The sequence below is a fragment of the Ziziphus jujuba genome, chromosome 8, assembly GCF_031755915.1.
Source record: "Ziziphus jujuba cultivar Dongzao chromosome 8, ASM3175591v1".
NCBI classification, from domain to species: domain Eukaryota; kingdom Viridiplantae; phylum Streptophyta; class Magnoliopsida; order Rosales; family Rhamnaceae; genus Ziziphus; species Ziziphus jujuba.
In genome coordinates, this window is record NC_083386.1 from 28171862 (window position 1) to 28193150 (window position 21289).

Below are 21289 nucleotides of genomic sequence, written 5' to 3' on the forward strand. Positions count from 1 at the left end.
ATTCTTTAATTATAGCCATTTGGAACAGGGAACATAGCGCCTGGTGCAAGGAATAAGTAGTATGATAAGGTATGGCATCTTCTGAATGAGCAAAGACTATTTTCTTTAGCGACTCGCACAAACCAAGCGAACAAATTTGGACAGTAGAATTTTGCTGACACAAAAATATCCACTGAATAACTAAAAGACTTTGCACGCCTGAACTCTCAAATCCAACCAGAAAATCAACTTCATGAGAAACAGACTGAGAAATATCCATCATGTGATTTTAGGGAAAAAAAAAATAATAATATTATCAAAAATTTCCCACTATGTGATTTCTAAATCAATAAAGGGAAATTGAACTGTACATTATTCATTTATAACAAACCCAAAAGCTTAATTGAAGCAACTAGACTAGGTAAATTTAAACATGATGAAAGTTCTGATACGTATACCTAGATCCACAAAATCAACTTTTTATGCTAAACCTTGTCTCCCCACCCATGGAAGCTACCTCATACTTCATTTATGCATAACCATCAAGTTCTATGGACTCATCTCTGTAATGGGTACATAACATCTCTTGATGGTCATCCATGAGGTAATCTAAAACCAATCTATATGTAGCACCATATCCACGTGCTAATGAAAAATCATGTCTTTTTTCATCACTGTGTTGCTTTCGTCATCACTGTGTGTTTGCCGCTGTCTTGCTGCCTCTTGTTTAAATCTTGATGCCTATTTAGAAGAAGATCTTCATGATTCCCAGAGTTAATGGTGTGGTCTTCTCCTTCTTCTTCTCTTGTGAGGTAATGGTCGACCTGTGCAGCCGCTTGCCGCCCCTCAGAGATAGCCCACACTACCAAGGATTGACCACGTCGACAATCCCCAGCAGCAAAGACTCCTTGCACATTGGTTGCAAAACGGCCATAGTCTGCCTTGAAGTTTGACCGGTTGTCACGCTCCAAACCCAACTTCTCTGCTATAGTCTGAAATAAATCAAACACCATTATCAGCGGGACAGTATCATATAGCAGACTTGTGATTAAAATGCATATTACAAACAATTGAGAGCAACACTTTTTAATTACAAAATTGCTCTTAAAGCATACTTATGGATTAAAATAAATTTGACCAGTTGAACTTGCTAAATTAGTACCATACTGAGAAACATGAGAAACTTACCGACTCAGGGCCAAGGAACCCCATAGCTAATAGAACTAGGTCTGCCTCAATTATCTCCTCGGAACCCTCCACCTCTTTGAACTGAAACTTTCCAGAGGCATCCTTCTCCCATTGAACACGTACCAGTTCAAGTCCTTTCACCACCCCATTCTCATCTCCGATAAATCTCTTAGTGAGTACCTCATAGGATCTTGGGTCTTTGCCAAATTTAGCAGCTGCTTCCTGATGCCCATAATCTACACGGAATATACGTGGCCACTGCCAAATAGAAGGGGCAATAGATAAGAAATCTAATATTAGTGTAAATAAATAAACACAATATATATATATATATATATGGGAAAATTTAAAACCTGTGGCCATGGGTTTCCTGGAGCCCTAGTTGGTGGTGGCCTTGGGAGAAGCTCCAAATTAATCATGCTACTACAGCCATGCCGGATGGATGTCCCTATGCAATCAGTACCAGTGTCACCCCCACCGATTACCACCACTTTCTTGCCCTTTGCAGAAATGTAATTACCATCCTGGAGATTGCTATCAAGCAAGCTTTTGGTGTTTGAATGAAGGAATTCCATGGCAAAGTGAACTCCTGATAGCTCTCGTCCTGGAACAGGTAGATCCCTGGAACCAATAATGTATACCAGTAAGTTTCAATTACATTTAGATACTAATTCATTAGGTAAACAGAATCTCGATGGATTAATTAGAACTTTAGAAATACCAATTTCTAGAGCTTTTAACTTATAGCTTACCTTGGTTTTGTTGCTCCTACCGCCAAAATAATGGCGTCATTCTCCTCTCTAAGTCGATCAAGAGAATGCAATGGGTCAGCGCCAATATTAGCATTAACCACAAAGTTGACACCTTCCTCTGCCATAAGGTTGACCCGCCGTTGGACAATATCTACTTTATCAGTCTTCATATTGGGAACTCCATACATCATAAGCCCACCAATTCTATCAGCACGCTCATACACAGTCACCGTATGGCCAATCCTATTTAGCTGATCAGCAGCGGCCAAACCAGAAGGGCCACTCCCGACAATGGCAACCCTTTTCCTGCAAAAAAGGAACATAATAATTGATTTTAATATAGTGTCATTATGGATATTTTAACATATAGCATCTTCTTTCAAAGGTCAATAAAATCAAAAAATGAATCTCAAAGAAAACATACCCAGATCTTTTTACGGGAGGCCGTGGAACCATCCAACCCTCCTCAAAGGCCTTGTCAATGATGGCACATTCAATGCTTTTGATGGATACAGGGTTCTCAATAATACCCAGAACACAAGAACCTTCACAAGGGGCTGGGCAGACTCGTCCAGTAAACTCAGGGAAGTTATTTGTCTCTAGGAGTCGCTCCAAAGCTTCTTGCCACCTATTTTGGTACACTAACTCATTGAACTCAGGTATTTTGTTGCCAAGAGGACATCCAGAGTTCTCCTGCATGGTTACACAAAGATCCAATTGAGATCAACGTAAATATATATTCTCCTTAAGTAAGAGATACAAGTGTAAGAATTATGGAAACATTAGGGTAATAGTTACCTGGTGGCAGAAAGGAGTGCCGCAATCCATGCAACGAGCTGATTGCGTTTTTAAAAGCGGGTCAGGTTTTGATTCATCCATGACTTCCTTCCAATCATTCATCCTAACTTTAGGATCCCTGTATTGAACACCCTCACGCTCGTAAGAAATAAAACCACGATGTTTAACAGCATCAGAAACCTGACTAGGCCTCTTTAGTGCTTCAGTCTTTTGTATCTTCTGTAAATTTAAAGAACCAGTCATCAGATCCATAGAAAAGTTATAGATGAAATCATCCATAAGTCTTACAAGAAAATTCTGGCAAAATACAAGTCCACCAAACGTGATGTGCATGTTTGTGAAAATATGTTTGTGAGAGAGATGGAAAGAATCCTACTCACAGTGAGCCAATTATTAGTACCTGATTTGACTTCCCATTTAAAGTTGCAGCTGCCATCTTCTTAAGTTCTTCAAGAGCATCTTTCTCCATTATCTCCCCATCGTCATACTTGTTAGCTTCTTGAGCAGCATCCTCCACAGCTTCTTTGGAGGCTTCATCTGCTTTCATACTTGCAAGAACTCGTTTGTATTCCCTGGGGAAAACTTTAATAAATTTAGGCAGAAGATTCTGAAAATCATCTAGTACTTCTCTGGCATAGCGGCTATTTGTGTGACGCTGGTGCTGCTGTATCATCATTCTAAGAGTCATAATGTCCTCCCCTTCCTCCACTTTATCAAGATCTACAAGCTCAGGATTGCATCGAGATCGAAATTTTCCATCCACATCAAGAACATAAGCAATACCACCACTCATACCTGCAGCGAAATTCCTGCCAGTTTTCCCAAGCACAACGACAGTACCACCTGTCATGTACTCACAACCATGATCACCAACACCTTCCACAACTGCCCTAGCCCCTGAATTACGGACACAGAATCTCTCAGCTGCCATTCCATTGAAATATGCCTCGCCACTTGTGGCCCCATAAAGAGCCACATTACCAATCACAATATTTTCTTTTGGATCGAACTGGCTTTCCCTAGGAGGATAAACTACAATCTTTCCACCTGATAAACCTTTACCAACATAATCATTGCTGTCACCTTCAAGCTCCAGCATGATGCCAGGACAAAGGAATGCTCCAAGACTTTGGCCTGCACTACCACTGAATTTGATATGGATGGTGTCTGTAGGAAGTCCTGCTGCATGATAGCGCTTGGTAACTTCATGACTAAGCATAGTACCAACTGCACGATTCACATTGCAGATTTGTGTATCAATGTACACAGGAAGAGCCTTTTCTAATGCAGCTTTGGACAGAGAAATGAGTTTATTGTCCAGAGCCATGTCCAGTCCATGATCCTGTTTTTGGACACAATACTGGGCAGCATCAGGCCGAAGATCAGCAGCAGGTCTAAGTAATAGGGATAGGTCGATGTTCTCCAGCTTCTCATTGCTTCTAGTAACTTCTCTATCAACTTCAAGCATATCTGAACGACCAACCATCTCTTTTAAAGTTCGAAACCCAAGCTGTGACATTATCTCTCTTAACTCCTCTGCTATCATAAAGAAAAAGTTAATAACATGTTCAGGTTCTCCAGCAAATTTCTCCCGGAGTACTGGATCTTGAGTAGCAATGCCAACAGGACAGGTGTTTTTGTGGCATTTCCGCATCATGATGCAGCCAAGAGTTATGAGCGGTGCTGTGCTAAAGCCAAACTCTTCTGCTCCAAGAAGTGCAGCTATAGCCACATCTCTTCCAGTTTTTAGTTGACCATCAGTCTGCAGAATCGTGCGACCACGAAGATCATTTGCAACCAAGGTCTGATGAGTCTCAGCCAAACCAAGTTCCCATGGAAGTCCAGCATTCTTGATCCCAGTCCATCTAGAGGCTCCTGTACCTCCATCATGACCTGATATCAGAACATGATCAGCATGCCCTTTCACAACTCCACTAGCAACCACACCAACACCAGCTTCAGATACTAACTTGACACTGATTCGGGCACCTGGGTTGGAGTTCTAAAATCAAATGGAATAACGTCAGATGCAATCGACCTTAGTAAAAAAAGCATTACATGTTTTCTAAGTAGCAAAACCAATTTCACCACTCTATACTCAAGGAGTTAATTAACAATACCAACAAACAAGTACAAAGTATCAAGTTCACAAACCTTAAGATCGTGAATTAATTGAGCAAGATCTTCAATTGAGTAGATATCATGATGGGGAGGTGGGCTGATAAGGCCCACTCCAGCAGTAGAATTCCTGGTGACAGCAATGTCACCTATAACCTTGTGTCCCGGAAGTTCACCTCCTTCACCAGGCTTGGCCCCCTGTGCAACAATTAAAAACCAACATCAGTATACAATCAATTCACGAAAACAAACAAACTCAGTTAACATTTAACCTCACCACATGCCAAATGAAGGAATCAATTAAAGATGCAAAGGCACCCAGAGGTGCTTTGCAGATACAGCATCATCTGCCATGAACATAGATCCATAAACAAGAGGAACATTCGTTCCAATAGGAATACAGGGACAGAATAGGAACATAGGAAAATAGGAAAAGAAAGAAAATAAACAATAACAGTACCTAATAGTTTGAAATTGGTGTAGGAATAATTACCTGAGCCATTTTTATCTGCAGTTCATCAGCATTTGTAAGGTAATAACTTGAAACTCCAAATCTCCCACTAGCAACCTGCTTGATAGCACTCCTCTTAGGATTCCTAGAACCATCTGGAAGAGGCTCCATACGAGAGGGCTGCTCACCTCCCTCACCTACAATTGAAGTTGTCCAAAAAAATTCAGTACTAATTACAGAAAAAGTTTTCACTCTTAAATAATAATTTTCTTAGTTAAAATACACTATTTCCTAGTGAATGAAATATAGCCTTGTAAACATTACATGATTTTGGAAAAATCTTGAAAAATCTTGTTAATGTTAAACCCCGACCTTCCACCATCAAAACTCTATAGTTTTTGATATATTAGAAGAATAAAAAAATATTGAAAAAAAAAAAAGTAATAATTCTGATTCTGAATAAAATCATGGCAAAATTGTATAATTGCAAGTACCTGTATTGGATTTTCCTCCAAGCTTATTCATAGCCATAGCCAACGTTGTATGCGCCTCGAGTGATATGGATCCATAACTCATGGCTCCAGTGCAAAAACGTTTGACAATCTCACTGGCAGGTTCCACTTCATCCAGGGGAACTTTAATCCCTGAGTCTTTGAACTTCAAAAGACCCCGCAAGTTACAGGCTTTATTCAATTGGTGAATAAGCTTAGAGTATTCTTTATAAGCAGCCACACTATTTGTCCTGGCAGCCTCTTGAAGCTTTGCAATAGCAAGAGGGTCATTCAGGTGAAGCTCACCACCTTTTCTCCAATGATAGTCTCCTGGATTTGGCAGTGCCACAGCTTCTGCACTTCCTGGAGGAAAGGCACGAGAGGGGAATGCCAGCTCATGCAGATGAAGTGCATCACGAGCAAGCATTTCAAACGTCGCACCTTCAACTCTACTTGGAGTTCCAGCGAAGCACCTCTCAATCACTTCAGATGAAAGACCCAGGGCTTCAAAAATCTGAGCACCCTTGTACGAAGCCAAAGTTGATATTCCCATTTTGGCAAGAACTTTCATCATACCATAATTACTAGCTTTGAAGTATTTCTTAACCAGCTCCTCCTTTGAGTGCATCTCACCATTAGAGATTGGTGGTATCTTTCCATCAATCTGCAATCTCCAAATGGCCTCTATAGCCAAGTAAGGACAGATGGCATCAGCACCAAATCCAACTAGAGTACAGAAATGGTGCACCTCACGTGGCTCGGCAGATTCAATTATCAACCCAATTCGGGTACGTTCAAGATTTTTAACTAGATATTGATGAACTGCCCCAACAGCCAAGAGGGAGCTTACAGCAACACGCTTTGGTGAGAAAGCTACAAATTCACAGGATAAAAACCACAAAATTAGCAAACAAAGTGGACATATTTTATGCAAGTTCCATTTAAATCTCATTAAATGCAACTTAAGGTGTAAAAGAAATATATATATCTATATAGATATATACATATATATTTTGCAGCATCATACCTCTGTCTGAAAGCACTAGTGTGGTATATCCTTCTTTAATGGCATCACGGGCTTCAGCACAAATCCTATCCAATGTCTCCTCCAATCCCTTTCTACCACGATTCTTAGAATAAGTTATGTCTAGAACTTTGCTTCGCCAACCTCTATAATTCATCTTTTTAATTGCTTCTATTTCTTCAATGGATAAAAGAGGACCCTTAAGAGATAGACGATGACACTGTTCTTCGGTGGTTTCTGTCAGGTCACCTTCAGGACCAATCATACATTCCATAGAAGTCACTATCTTCTCTCTAATAGGATCAATTGGTGGATTTGTTACTTGAGCAAACATTTGCTTGAAGTACTCAAATGTGAGCTTTTCCCTATTAGACATGACAGCCAAGGGGGTATCATTTCCCATTGATCCAAGGGCCTCCACACCATCTTTGGCCATGGGAAGCAATAACATTTCTAGGGCTTCTACCGTGTAACTGCAAAGAGAGAAGATTCATAAACAATTTCCTTAAAAGCACACAAATTAAAGAAATCAAGAAGATATGTTTACATACCCAAAAGCCTTCAATGGAGCCAAGAGACCATGAATGCCCATTTTTTCCATGTCCTCATCATTATTAGATGCCTAAAAAACACAAGATGAAATACACCATAGTAAAAATTGCTAGCAAAGGAAATGCAATAAAAACGTTCAAGGACCTTCACATCAAACTTACCGGCAGCACTCCTGCTATGGCAGGAGGGACTCTCTCTGACTCATGAACAGAACCAGTTATGTCTTTAAGCTCAATCTTTTGCTTTTTAAGCCACTCCCCATAAGGCCTTGCCAGAGAATACTGCTGCTTCAAAGCCTCGTCATCTACAACACTGTGATTCTCAAAATCCACCAAAAGCATCATTCCAGGGTTAAGTCGCCCTTTCCTAGATATATCTTCAGGTGGAATGTCTACTACACCAACTTCACTGGCCATTACAACTCGTCCACTGTGGGTGATGTAGAAGCGACCTGGCCGCAGTCCATTCCGGTCCAGAGTGGCTCCCAGATAACGTCCATCAGTAACTGCAATTGAATTTCCCAAGTAAAAAGCAAAGATATCATAATATAAACAAAATTTTCAGCTCAGTGCACAATTGTTTTTAGAAGAAAGTTACATGATATAAGAGCTGGCCCATCCCAGGGCTCCATGAGAGCCGAGAAGTACTCATATAGTGCTTTTCGATGAGGATCCATATTCTTGTCATTTTGCCATGCCTCAGGAATCATCATCATAATAGCTTCAGGAAGACTTCTGCCAGCTCGAACAAGAAGCTCAAGCACACCATCAAATGCTCCTGCATAGGAAAAATCATGTTCATAAATCAGAAATGACAATATCTTCCACCAAGAATCAGTATGTTCTTCACATCTTCATTGCATAACAGTCACTACTAGATCATTGCATGTATTTATGCATCAATTGAACATGTATAAACTCAGGATAAAGCTATGACCTGAATCTGATGAGCTGACATCCACAATGGGAAGAAGCATCTTTAATTCATCTGCTGAAAGGCCAAGTTCCTTACACTTTAAAAGTCCCTCACGTGCTTTCATCCTGAGTTGAACATATGGAAAACATTAAAGCTAGAATTTGAAGGTAAAGCTCAAGAAAACAAAACATATCTCTTAGGAATATACCAGTTTACATTTCCTCTAAGCGTGTTGATTTCTCCATTGTGGCCTAAGACACGCATAGGCTGAGCACGATCCCAGCTAGGAAATGTATTGGTTGAGAATCGAGAGTGAATCTGTGCATCAGTGATCAAAATAACAAAAGAATGTCATTAACTGTTTTACTTTATTCAGGAAATGGATAACTAATTCGAAAACCACACATGAAATTGTGTTCAGGCCAATTTAGGAAACTGTATAGTGCAGTGCCAGTACAAAACTATGGAAACCTAAGCTATTCTTTGACCAAACACAATTTCCTTTCCACCACTCAATTAAAATTTTCATCTTCAACATAGAGAGCACTGCACCAAGTTTCTGGAAACATGATTTACTTGATAATGAGGTTTCTTACCAACTCACCCAATGCATCCAATCCAGCATCAATTTCAATTAGTAATCAAGGGAGCGGAAGAACTTAAGAGATCATTCAAACCTCAATGCCTCAGAAGTCATTCCTCAACCTTGCATCTCTTCAGTTACCGGTTGTTCCAATGCTGTTTGTTGGAGTATGAAGTTAGTGGAGAAAGATAAGAAGTGAATGGATAATATATTTACCAGGGCCATGTAGCTCGTAAACCTTTCATTGCCAAGATCTGCATAGTAGTAATCCTTCACCTGAATTGGCTTCAACTGACCTTTGTAAACAACAGTCCTGGATAGATCAGGTAAAGGAATTAACCACACGAAAATGCTATGAAAACTAGTTTGAACAATATGGCAGCTATCTGAAAAACACACCTTGACGAAAGCGAACATATGTAGAAGTCTTTAGCACCACCATGTTCAAGGTTCAGTACAGCTCGAATGGCAACCATTGAAAGCCTCCTCAGTATGTACATCTGGATAGAAGAACGTGAAAACAAGAAACAAATGAACTCCTAAGACATAATATTTCCTCCTGAGGATAAGATTACCGGATAGACTAGAGAGAAAGAAAAGCACATATCTTGAATAAATAAAAATTAGGTAGAAAAATTTTGTACTCTGCCATTACATTTATAGATTTTACAATCACAAGTCTAGCATTAGATTAAGGATGTCATCCGATGTATCTATCTAAATAGATGTATAAAGAATAAAATATTATATATAAACTAATCCAATTATCTTCAAATTGCCACATATATTATGATCAGCCTACAATGAGAATGATCAAACATCCAACAAGCCAAACTACCAACTCGGAAATCCTTAAGGTAAAGACATAAACAAAGAGGAAAAAAAAAATGACATGTTCCCTCATGTAACTCAACAAAATAGATTTAATATATATAAATAAAAATTTTAAAAAAAAATAATGATAATAATAACCTGGCTCTCAATGTCAACTTTTGACCTAGGAGAAGGGGTAAGGAACACTTGCTCCACCACAGGTTCGGTAAGCAAAGCAGACTTGCCCAATCCTGTGTTATCAGTTGGCACCACTCGCCACCCAAGAACAGTATGTCCAAGAGACTCAGCTACCTGCAAACATGAACAAATACTTTCAAATGAGTGCCGTATCATAATGGAAACCACAATCATAATTAAAACTAGCATTAATCATGGGAAATACTATCATTATCAATAACGATGACACATAACAAGTTCTAAAAAAAATAGATAGTGACTCTATGAGACACTATCTCTACACCAGTAGAAACGGAAAATATTTTGGGTTGATGAAAGAAACCATGGATAATTTTTACATAAACTTTAATAGATATTAAAGGTGAAATTACCTTTGTAAATACATTTCTACTTTCGTTCCTTCGACTTTCGGAGGTTGGCATGAAGAACATACCAACAGCGTATTGCCCTGGTTGTGGAAGGGTAAATCCTACATCCTTGGCGACCTGAAGAATTATTAACCAGAAAATAGTCAGTGCCAAAACGCCAAAACTAGTTAAGAAGTATATGTAATTAATCACAAATTCAAAATGAAAATTAATCAATTAATCCTCATCGCAAATCATTAACCACTCTATTCTTCCAGTATATAATACCAAAAGAAAACAGTACTCAAACATTTTTAAAAATAAAAAATAAAAAATAGAAAAATTTCGGAGGCAAAAAAAACTGCAATAAAACTTTTCTAAAACTAATAATTGAAAGAGAAGTTAACATTTATTTTATTTAAAAAAAAAGTATTATTACAATAAAGAAATAAACATTTTTAAATTAAAATAATTTTTTAAAAAAACCCAAAAAAATTTGCAATTTGCCGAATGGTAAAACAACGCCAAAAATAATACAATTCAATTATCGTATAATTCAAAAATGAAAGAACCAAAAAAAAAAAAAAAAAAAAAAGGAAGAAGAAACAGAAAACATACCTCCCTGTAGAATTCATGAGGAAGAGCGACGAGAATACCAGCTCCATCACCGGTATTCGTTTCACAACCACAAGCACCTCTATGCGACATACGCACCAACATCTCCAAAGCATCCGTAATCTGTAGATAACAAAATAAATTCAACAAAGCCAAATTAAATACTTAATTATCACAAAAAGCGAACTCCTGCACAACCTATTACTATTATTATTAATATTTCTTTGATGCATATTTATTTTTCTTCTTCTTACCGTTCTGCGGCTGCTTTCGCCGGACAATTCAGCGACAAATCCGACCCCACACGAATCCTTATCGAACGACGGGTCGTAGAGGCCGAGAGGCTTGTCAGGAACGGCGGAGAGAGCGGAGCGTACTACGACCTGAAGCTTCGGGGACCGCCCGGGACCATCGGATCTCCAAAGATGGAGCCTTTCCGATCCGGACGCCCTTAATCGGGTCCCAAAGAACTTCTTCTCCACAACATTCGAGGATTTATTAGTAGCAGAGCATCTCCTAACTCTGCCGCTGAGCCCCGTTAGCTGCCTACCATTTAGCTGAGGTGTAAGACATGGTTTTGCACGGAGCTGGATAACAGAACCCGGGGTTGCCAACATTATTCAAAAGTCCGATTTCAGATTTCCGGTTCCAAATATATATATATATTAAAATATATACAAACTTTGGAAAATTTTATCCCAATTTAGATAGGAATTAGAACAAAATACGAGATTTATAGATCCAAACAAGAGAGAGATTTTGAAGGTCCCTGTTTAATCTTCAAAGGGAAATAAACAGATCTATGTAACTGTTCCAAATCCGACACAGTGTCTACACAAGATTCCAAAGGGAATGAAGAGAACTAATATCGACTTTCTCGGGATTTAAAACGAAGGATTCGGCTGAGAAAAGTTAACAAAATCGCAGGTGTTTTCGCGCTGGAAAAAGCATATATATACATATATATATATATGCTTTCTTCTTCTTCTTCCTATCTTTCTTCAACAGAATCTTCGAGATTAGGCTTCTAAATCTCGACCTCGAAGAAACGGCCACCGATTTTTCCGTGAAAGCGAGCGAAAATTAAGAGGAAAAAAAAAAATAGAGGAGCAGGGTAGAGAAAAGCGAGCGAGAGAAAGAGAGAGAGGAGAGGTGGGCAGAGCACCGACGTGAGAGAGCCTCTTTCTGCTCGGTTGGGATCTCCCTGGAGTAGCAGAGAGCTATTTTATAGAGAAAATACACTTAGCATCTTAGTGAGAGAGAGAATAAATTATTAGTATTATTATTAGACAGAAAATTAATAAAATTGAAAAAAATTGTTCATTGAGGAGAGAGAAATGTGTGGGACCACCAGTGGCTAAATTTACCAAGTCCGACCTCACTCTTAACTATTTTAATTTTTTTAAGTGACGTGACAGCTCAGATTTCATTTTTATGCCACGTGTACAATCTTCTATGCGGCACGCGACAGCCGCTCATGGTGGGTCCATACTATAAGATAATTAGATAAACTCTAATCGGGTTTCCAGTGTTTGGCTTCGGTTTGGAAGCCGCCTACGGTTATTCAGTTCTATCCTATTTCCTTTTCTTATCCAATTAGGCTCGGCTCCGAGCCTCCGCGACGGGCCCCCTTCTCACATAATAAAATACTCTTTAACTAAATTTAATTCATTGGACTTTTTAATCTAATTGAAATTAATTTTACTTTTTTTTTCTTTTTTCTTTTTTTTGTATTGAGAAATTAATTTTTCTCCAATTTGTAAAATGACAGTTAGTTGTTTCTTTATGTCCAGACTCGGTTGGTTCAGTAGGGGTATTTTTGTACTTCAGTAATATTACACCATAAATGTCGCTTTGGATTTATGACCGATTTGCCATTCCTAAATATTTCTTTCACTTTTCTCGTTTTCTTTCTTTTGTATTTTTATGACCTGAAATATCGCTTATCTTCTCCGAAAGTTTTTTGAGATTTTTCTGTTAAAAGTTTATTCGACTCGTTTTCTTATATTATTGAAATATTAAATTCTACGAGATTCTTAGATATTATTATTTGTTCTAAAAGTAGTTGTAAAATCAAAAATGTCTTAAATTTATATACAAAATCATATGGTTGCTGACCAAATTTTATATAATCAATAATCTATTTTTATATAATTTTTGTAGATATTTTAATATGTGGTAAAAATATAATAAAAAATTTAAAAGTTAAATCACATCAATTATTTTTAAAATATATCAATCATTTTTTTTATCATATACTAATATTTTACGGAAGGATAATGTAGAGATAGGTATCACCTGATTTTTTTCCAAGTTATACATTATCTATGCGGCAATTAATTATATACATTACCTAGTAATTAAAAATTTTAATATTTAAAATATTAATAAAACTCATTTTAAATCATAAAAAAATTTTAATTAACTATTATAAGCAGTTTCATTATTATTCTTCGTTTTTTGAATAATTTAACCATATTATCATTTCTTATGGCCAAATAAACTCAATGACGAAATACTATTTAAAAATTGATAAAAATAATAATTAATTTCTTATTTTCTATTAATTATCATGTATTTTGCAATCTCATAAATTAATAATGTTATTTCAAGGATATTTTAAAAGAAAAAAATCATGATAGTTTAATCCTCATAATTAATATAGTATTAATCATCGTATGAAAATTGTATATTACCAAAAATAATATTTAAGGGTATTATATTTTTTTCTTCAAAAAAAGAAAGTGCATTATATTCTTTATCCAATAGAAATATTGAGGATTTTAATTTAAATTGTTACTGAAGAAAACTGTGATTTTTATCACTAAATTGTTCCATAGGTACATATAATAACCTATTAGTTCTTTAGTAGGTAAACCTAACATAAAATTACTAACAAAGTTATTTTCAATTATTTAATATCAATTGAAATAATTTAATGTGGGATCAAATATCAAAAGATATAAACGATATTAATAAAAAAAATTAAATCCACGTTTTCATGATACTACTAGTAGTAGTTATTAAAAAATTATGGTAATTATAATAAACGATATATTCATGTATTATAATGTCTTAAGAGTTTCAAGAAAACGTCTTACTTACTAAATTTAATATTTATAAGCCATTTTAAATGATGTAGCTCCTGTCACCTCCATAGGAAATAAGTCTTTTATAAGTAATCTTTTTATCTGCCTTCTTAAATACATGAAGTAACAATGAGTGTACCATTTATTTGCGCCCCAACCCCCTCGCCAAAGAAAATATATATATATATATGTATAGCATTCGGAATTAGTTTCTCTTTACCATATATATAATAATATTATATATATATATGTATACTTTTTATTTATTAAATTTTGCTTATTGGAAAATAAATGAAATGAAAATGAAAATTAATTGATATAAAATGCGCAAATGATATTAGCTTTAATATCTAAATTATGATTAAAAACAATCTAAATTATGAAAAACAATAAATCTGATATATATATATATATATATTATTTATTTAAAATAAACGAAATATATTGCCGTATAATGAAATTTTAAAGAAATACTTTTGAATTGTTTGCATTGATCATTTTCAACAGCAATTATAAAATTAAAAAAGAAAATGGAGCATCGGATGCAGCAATGCAGCGCCAAAAACGAGGATATTTTGGTACAAGAAAAGCGTAAAGGGTTAGGTGGGCAGTTGACCACGCATCGTGACGCTCGGAGTGACGAAAATGGACATGTTATTAACAATAATAATTGAATGTGAAAGTCCATTAATTACCAGATACGCGGCTAATGGTATAAGTAATTTAGCTGCCACCTGATTTCTTACGCGGCCAACAGTAAAAGAATGCCACTTTTCAATCACTCGCTAATCCTTACCACAGTTATTTATGTTGGATTATATTAAAAACTCTCAGATGTGGAGAACAGTCTACAAAAGTATAATCACTTTTAATTTGGATTTGCTTAATAAATTGATGAGGAATCTTTTAAACAGAAAAAAAAAATGATGCGGAATCTAATAATTTAAATTCAGAGTCAATATTGTACCATTTAAAATTATTTTGGAAATATTAAAAAAAAAAAGTTTTGGAGATAACACCAGAAAACAAAGGTTTATACATATATAGATATATATAATCAATAAAAAAAAAATATATATATATATATATATATATAAACAAGGTGGTGACGCACTACTTCAATTGAATTATTTGATTTGATTGAAAATATTCATTAAAATGGTCATAGTTACATCTCTTTGTCTATGGCTCTATGGAAAAAGTTTATATGTCTAACTGCGTATTCACAGTCAATCAAATAAAAATTAACTGGATAACAAATATACTCGATCAATAATCCCGTGTAATAAATAAAGTTTATTTAGAGCATATAGTTGTGTATAAACAATGCAATCACACCAAAAAAATTAAAAAATAATGTCATTACATATGCATTTATTAATTATTTTTATTTTCTTGATTATTTCATTTTCGTTCCACGTTATATGTTTGAATTAATCGTCCGAGTTTGAAGCAAAAATTTCTAACAAAAAGGTAAAGTTTTAGAAATCTCTTACAAGTTAAATTATAAATTAGAAAAATTCAATTAAAAGTCAATAATTTTTCTTTCTCATGTTTTTAATTTCCTTGGTTGCTTCAAATGACTTTTATAAACATTACTATGGGTGAAAAACGGCTATTGGCAGATGAAAAAATCTAGAAAATTGATTTATTTGATTGGGAAGGAAAGCCGCGGGGGTTGAGAGTGGTCAAAGGGACTAATCATTCTCATTATAACATTGCAACATACATTTGTGCTACCTAATCCCATGTCTTAATCAGCCCACAAGGACCACCGCCATATAAGGGACTAAATCATAAATATTTATACAAAAAGTTAGGGTAGTTTTTGTGAAGAAATATATAAGAGCTCCTTATTATCATATATTGCCGAGATGTACGGTGGGTCATATAATGGTCTTATAAGCAAAAACCAAACCAAGAAGGCCTCGTATCCTCCGAGATGACGAAAACTGCTGGGAAATACAATAAAACTACGGTAACAGCTCTCACTTGATAGGATTGCTGCAATTGCTTTCCTGTCCCTTCATTTTTTAATATATATATATATATATATATATATATATTTCTTTAATTAGATTTTTAAAAAATAAATAAAATGCAATTAGTACTTGGTAGCATCTTAGCCTTCACCAACCTTCATTTTGTTAGTTGAAAAAAGAAAAACAATGGGAGAGATGGTAGGTGAAGCAACTGTTAATCGTCGAGGACCATTCTAGAATTTCTTGTCCCTGATATGCATGTCTCATCATTGATATTTATGTAACATAATTAATTAATATGTATTTTTGCGTTGAGGGGCCACATTAGAAAATTATGCCAATTACGTAAGGATGACATGCAGGGAAAAAAAAATGAACCTCTTTTATTTATTTCTTTTGGGTCAATGAAAGTTTATTCAATTAAATATCGGGATTAAATTTGATTTAACTTCAAATGACGTGTTATTTTTGGACAATGATCAACTAAGTGCTAATTTACCAAAAAGAAAAAAGCTAACCTTGTGCTAAATCTTACCATAAATGTACCAAAACCTCAATAGTCTTCATATCACAATGGATTTGAGCGCGCAAAATATATGGGAAAATACAAGTGTGTTCCCATTGGAAGCTTTGGAGACGACAAACAAAAACAAAATCTACTACATAAGTGCTAGATTTTTTTTTTTTGGGGGGATTTTCATTTAAGTTGAATTTCAGGGACCAAATAGGTCCAATTACCAAAAAGAAAAAGGAGAGGAAAAAAAAAAAGGGAGCTAGCAGGGCCCGTTAATTAAATTGGATTGATGTATACAGGATCCAAGCACAATAATATCTAGTCATTTTTACTTTGTTTCTACTTATGCAACTTTCGTTTTATTACGTTCTAGATCCATTTCATGATTAATATTTGATATTTAGGTTTTCTCTGTTTATCTAATGTATAACAGCAATGACATGCTTTGGTATTTATTTAGTTTTCAAAACAAAGATGAAGTAAACATGATAGTTATAAAAGTTTATGCTTCTATAGCATAGTAACATCTATTTTTATATGTTTCTTCCACAAATGTTATTAGATGTGGAAAAAATTACCCAAAAAAAATAATTAAAACATTAAATAATATTAACTATTTTAAAATCATATCAATTAATTTTTAATAATTCTCAAAAATTTATGGAATAACTATATAAAAATAATTGGTTCAAAAAACTATTTAATTTTTTTTATAGTGTCGATAAGCACAGTAACTCATAATTACATATTAAAATTAAGAATTTGCAAAAATAAAAAATAAAAATGGTGGATTTTATTAATCAATCTAAACAATTAGATAAATTCTTTTACATAAAAAAAAAAGATAAATACAAATTTACATAAAATAAAAAACATATTAATAATCTATTTTTTATTAAGATATTTTGATGGTTTTTTTCATTAAAAATTTTTATTAAATTTTTTTAAATTATTTTAATTATTGAAAATTAAAAATATTTTGATGAAATATATGAATTTGATAACATATTAAAATTTATAAAACATTTAAATTCCATTTTTTTTAAAATTTTAATTATTAAAAAGGTTTAAAAATCATTTTAACTATAAAATTATAAAATTTTTATAATTTTTAAAATATATAAATAAAATAAAAAGAAAATTAATATAGATTCGTGCTCCACACGAGATAACGAATCGTGAATTAACATTTTTTAACTAATTATTATTTAGTGGATTTGTAGCTCATTAGTGCGAGTTCAACAAGGGAGGGAATTTGACCAACCCAAAAAAAAAAAAAAATTAATAATGAAAGAGAGAGGAAGAGAACCCTGTGAGTGTGGGTCCAGTGGGAGTACTATCGATATTTTCTTGCCAGTGATGGTCCCAATAGGACAATGACAAACATACACGTGCCAATGCCAGCTACGCTGTGGTGAACGTTTCCGCAGCAAGATAATAATTAGATATGGCAATGAGATCTATCAATTCTGTCCTTTTGTCAAATTATATGCACACAGAGAGAGAGAGAGAGAGAGAGAGAGAGAGAGAGAGAGGTGTCTGTAAATATTGACTGTGAATTCATGAACTGTTCTGAAATTGAATCGAAAATTCCAGTTCCCTAATGATATAAGAAAATACAGATTGATACATAACTAATCATCTTTTACTTTTAAAGTGAAAACCAACAAGATAAACGCAATGTGTTTTCATTTTCTTTTCTGATTGAAAACAGCAAAGAAAAACCGCTAAACGACGACACTTTGAGTTTTGGTGGTCCTGTGCTCTACTTTGACTCCAACTGAACGCCTTCACCCACTCTCACTCACCCACTCTCGCTTTTAGGAGTGTGCTAACACATGCGTAAAAGATTTCTGACCTGGGAAGAAAATCAACGAAGATGAAAATAATTTTGAAAGATTTTTCTTATCAATTCTTTTATTAAACGAAAATAAATATATATCTAGTTTGTGATAAAATTACGGTTCTTCTTTGGTGTATTGATGAACTCAAGTGTGTTCCATCATTAATAGTGCCCAACTCGTTAACAATTAATGACCACAAAAATTATTCACAAGAAAGAGTGACCACAAAAAAAAAAATTTACAAATAATAATGACAAAGGAAAAAGTGGGCATCGTATTTGACTAAAGTTCAAATATCCAAGAAGCTCAAAAAAATAAAATAAAATAAAAGAAAAAAAGCTCAAAAGAATCCCTTGCAAAACACGTGTAAAGCCTCTCAGGGCCCCATGAACTCCTAAAATATAATGGAAAAAACATAGGACTCTTTACCGTCCTTCCACGTGGTTTACCGTTTTAATATTTATATTTTTATAAAGAGTCCCTTTTGCAACCTACCCCCAACAAAATTATTTCCCGGAGGCTATTGCGAAATTAATTAAAGGGTCTTTTAATTAATTAATTAATATTACTTACATGGAATAACACTTATATTAGACCTGTTAACCCATGGATTAGACATGTTAACCCATGATTAGACATAAATATATAGAAGATCCTTTTTCTTTTGTACGAATATATGCTAGTGGTTGTATTAATTTCTTTTTTAATCTTAATTTATATATGAACGAATCTGGTTTTCATAATTTAATTTACTTTTCTCTTCTCCTGTTGAAGATTCTAGCTAGCCAGCATTAAAATCTACAAAAATTACGAGCCTCAGAAAATGGATTTGTTGTCAAAGAATCTTTTTACTTGTTCTTGGGCAAAATGAGGAAAAAAATAATAATAAAGAAGATTTATTGTTTGGATGCTCAAGTCGGCGAAGCTTTGTGGGGACATTTCCACTGAAAGACAACACAAAAAGTACGTGAGACTATTGACACCATTGGCAGTTGGCAGTGTTTTTTTTTTTTTTTTTTTTTTTAATGTATTTGTGTTTGGTACATTTTATGGTTTAATATTTTAAATGACCCCAAAAAGTATAACAATTAATGCAATAAAAATTAAAAGGACTTTTCGTTTTCAAAAATGATCTTTTCTGCTTTTTGTGTCTTTTAAATTCAAGTGCATATGGGTACTTCTTTTTTTGTTTTTTTTTTTTTGTTTTTGGTGAATGCATATGGGTACTTCTTGCATACACAAAGATGGGTAGAAATATCCCCCCCCCCCCCCCCCCCACTCGGCAATGATTATGTTCTTATTCTCCTCTGTTTAATTAATTTGCTTTAATATGAAGTGAAAAAACAAAATAATTAATAAATCGATCATTTTCTAAGCAAATATACAGCTTCATCCAGAAGTCACTGAAATCTTGAATTCCAACCCACAACGAAGCATCTTATTGGATGCTCTTTTTGTTTTTGTTCTTTGCTAGTTTCATTTATTAATACATATAATCAATCAAATCAAAGCGAGGAGGCTTGATGGGTTTTTTTTTTGGGTAAATAAAGATGCTTAATAGTTGAAGAAATCAGAGGCGGGCTATGAGTGGATGGAACTCCATGATTGAGTGAGCTGACCCTCCAACATTGGAAAAGTCAATTGAAACTGATGGAACATCTTAATCGTGAAACATTATGATTTTTTTTTTATCCCTATTATTTTCATCCGAAAAGATTATTCTTTCATATATATATATATATATATATATATTTTGGAAAGGTATTATTATCTTTAGTAAAGCAAATTTCCATGTTTCTTTTTTGAGTGGACTATTTGGGGATCAATGGATAATTCACAAGGTATATATAATTTTTTGTTTTATATATAAGTTGTTTTTTAGTTTAACCACTAAAGCCCACTGCAACGTACAGGGGTTTTCAACCTTAATTAATTTACTCCAAGATAAAAATAACTAAAACATTGAAGTTACCCAATAATTTATACTTGATTCCCTATGCTAACGAAGGATTTGTATATATAGGGAAAAAAAAAAAAAACCAAAGGGTACATCTACAGTAAGACTAAATAGACTTAATCGCACGTGATCACCATGCAGACCAAGGAGTAAAGAAGAAAATCCAGTATCCTTGCAGTCAGAGAGGTATCTCAACGGTGTCTCATGCCATGTTTTATTTTATGAAGTATCTTATTTAAATATGAAATAAAAGAGATTGGAGGCTCAGGTTGTTCTGTTTATGGGAAATTCAATTATATATATATATATATATATATTCAATATATAATATATTTTTGAATGACAAAGATATCTCACCTATTTTTTGGTTGGCATATATATAGCGCTTTTAATAAAATTTTGAAGATGCATGTATATGAATTTGCAAGTTGAACTTCCTGTACTAACCATCAAAAATACCCGATAATTACAATTAATATAAATAATACAAAATTATTAGACCCACATAAGTTAAATTGAGTGTATATTCGTAATTATTAATTAGTAGTAATTTAGAATCTTTGTACTCATAGGCTTTGTCTAATGCTAAAACCACTTAAATTACACCTATGTTCAAAGTTTAAAATTTGATCTTGGTGGAAAATTCTCCTAACCCCCCAAGTTGTAATTCAAAAAATAAAAAAAATAGAATCCTTGAGACAAACTCGTGTTTGAACAGTAGGATCCCAAGCTTATGCATATAATTAATATATTATATTTTCTTTAATTATATTAAAAGTTATGATGGTGCTTTTTCTTACATAATTACATTAACAGCTGAAGCCAAGCTTGTCAAAATTACTAAAGAATGTTATATTATGTAAATTCAAACATTTTTCCAGATACTACTTAGCTAGGGTAGAGAACGAATAACAAAACAATCCTCTGCTTAAGGATTGGGATAAACTTAGATGAGAGGTTTCACATCCTTTAAGAAAAACCAGAAAACCGGTAACTCATCAAATAAACCATATTTTCAGTATATTGAAATAAACTTAATATTACATGTAATTATATCCAATTAATAATAAAAATGTTTA

At 34.2% G+C, this 21289-nt stretch overlaps 1 protein-coding gene across 3 annotated transcripts; it reads right to left on the reverse strand.

The window, feature by feature from the left end:
• Positions 1–245: 245 nt before the first annotated feature.
• LOC107414598 (glutamate synthase [NADH], amyloplastic) lies at positions 246–12041 on the reverse strand. 3 transcript variants are annotated; one of them, XM_016022739.4, is made up of 22 exons: positions 11079–12041; positions 10828–10947; positions 10234–10347; positions 9824–9976; positions 9251–9351; positions 9068–9164; positions 8477–8586; positions 8290–8393; positions 7951–8130; positions 7515–7858; positions 7353–7423; positions 6805–7274; positions 5781–6650; positions 5329–5483; positions 4872–5033; positions 3118–4719; positions 2718–2936; positions 2344–2612; positions 1920–2225; positions 1521–1788; positions 1168–1425; positions 246–971 (listed from the first exon to the last, which is right to left on the reverse strand). In XM_016022739.4, exons 1-22 carry the CDS (start codon positions 11439–11441, stop codon positions 651–653), a joined length of 6657 nt encoding a protein of 2218 aa, XP_015878225.2. In that variant the 5' UTR covers positions 11442–12041; the 3' UTR covers positions 246–650. The 3 variants fall into 3 exon arrangements, with proteins under 3 accessions (XP_015878225.2, XP_024927194.2, XP_015878226.2); XM_025071426.3 differs by lacking the exons at positions 9251–9351; positions 9824–9976; positions 10234–10347; positions 10828–10947; positions 11079–12041 and adding an exon at positions 8873–9006 and having other exon boundaries at positions 9090–9164; XM_016022740.4 differs by lacking the exons at positions 9068–9164; positions 9251–9351; positions 9824–9976; ... (1 more) ...; positions 10828–10947; positions 11079–12041 and adding an exon at positions 8865–9005.
• Positions 12042–21289: the final 9248 nt, after the last annotated feature.

Coding starts and splice junctions, on each gene's coding strand:
- LOC107414598 (XM_016022739.4), bottom strand. CDS start 11,441: ATGTTGGCAACCCCGGGTTCTGTTATCCAGCTCCGTGCAAAACCATGT. Junction 7,859..7,950: donor TGGGCCAGCTCTTATATCAT/GTAACTTTCTTC, acceptor ATTCAATTGCAG/TTACTGATGGACGTTATCTG. Junction 5,484..5,780: donor TGGAGGAAAATCCAATACAG/GTACTTGCAATT, acceptor CTTCAATTGTAG/GTGAGGGAGGTGAGCAGCCC.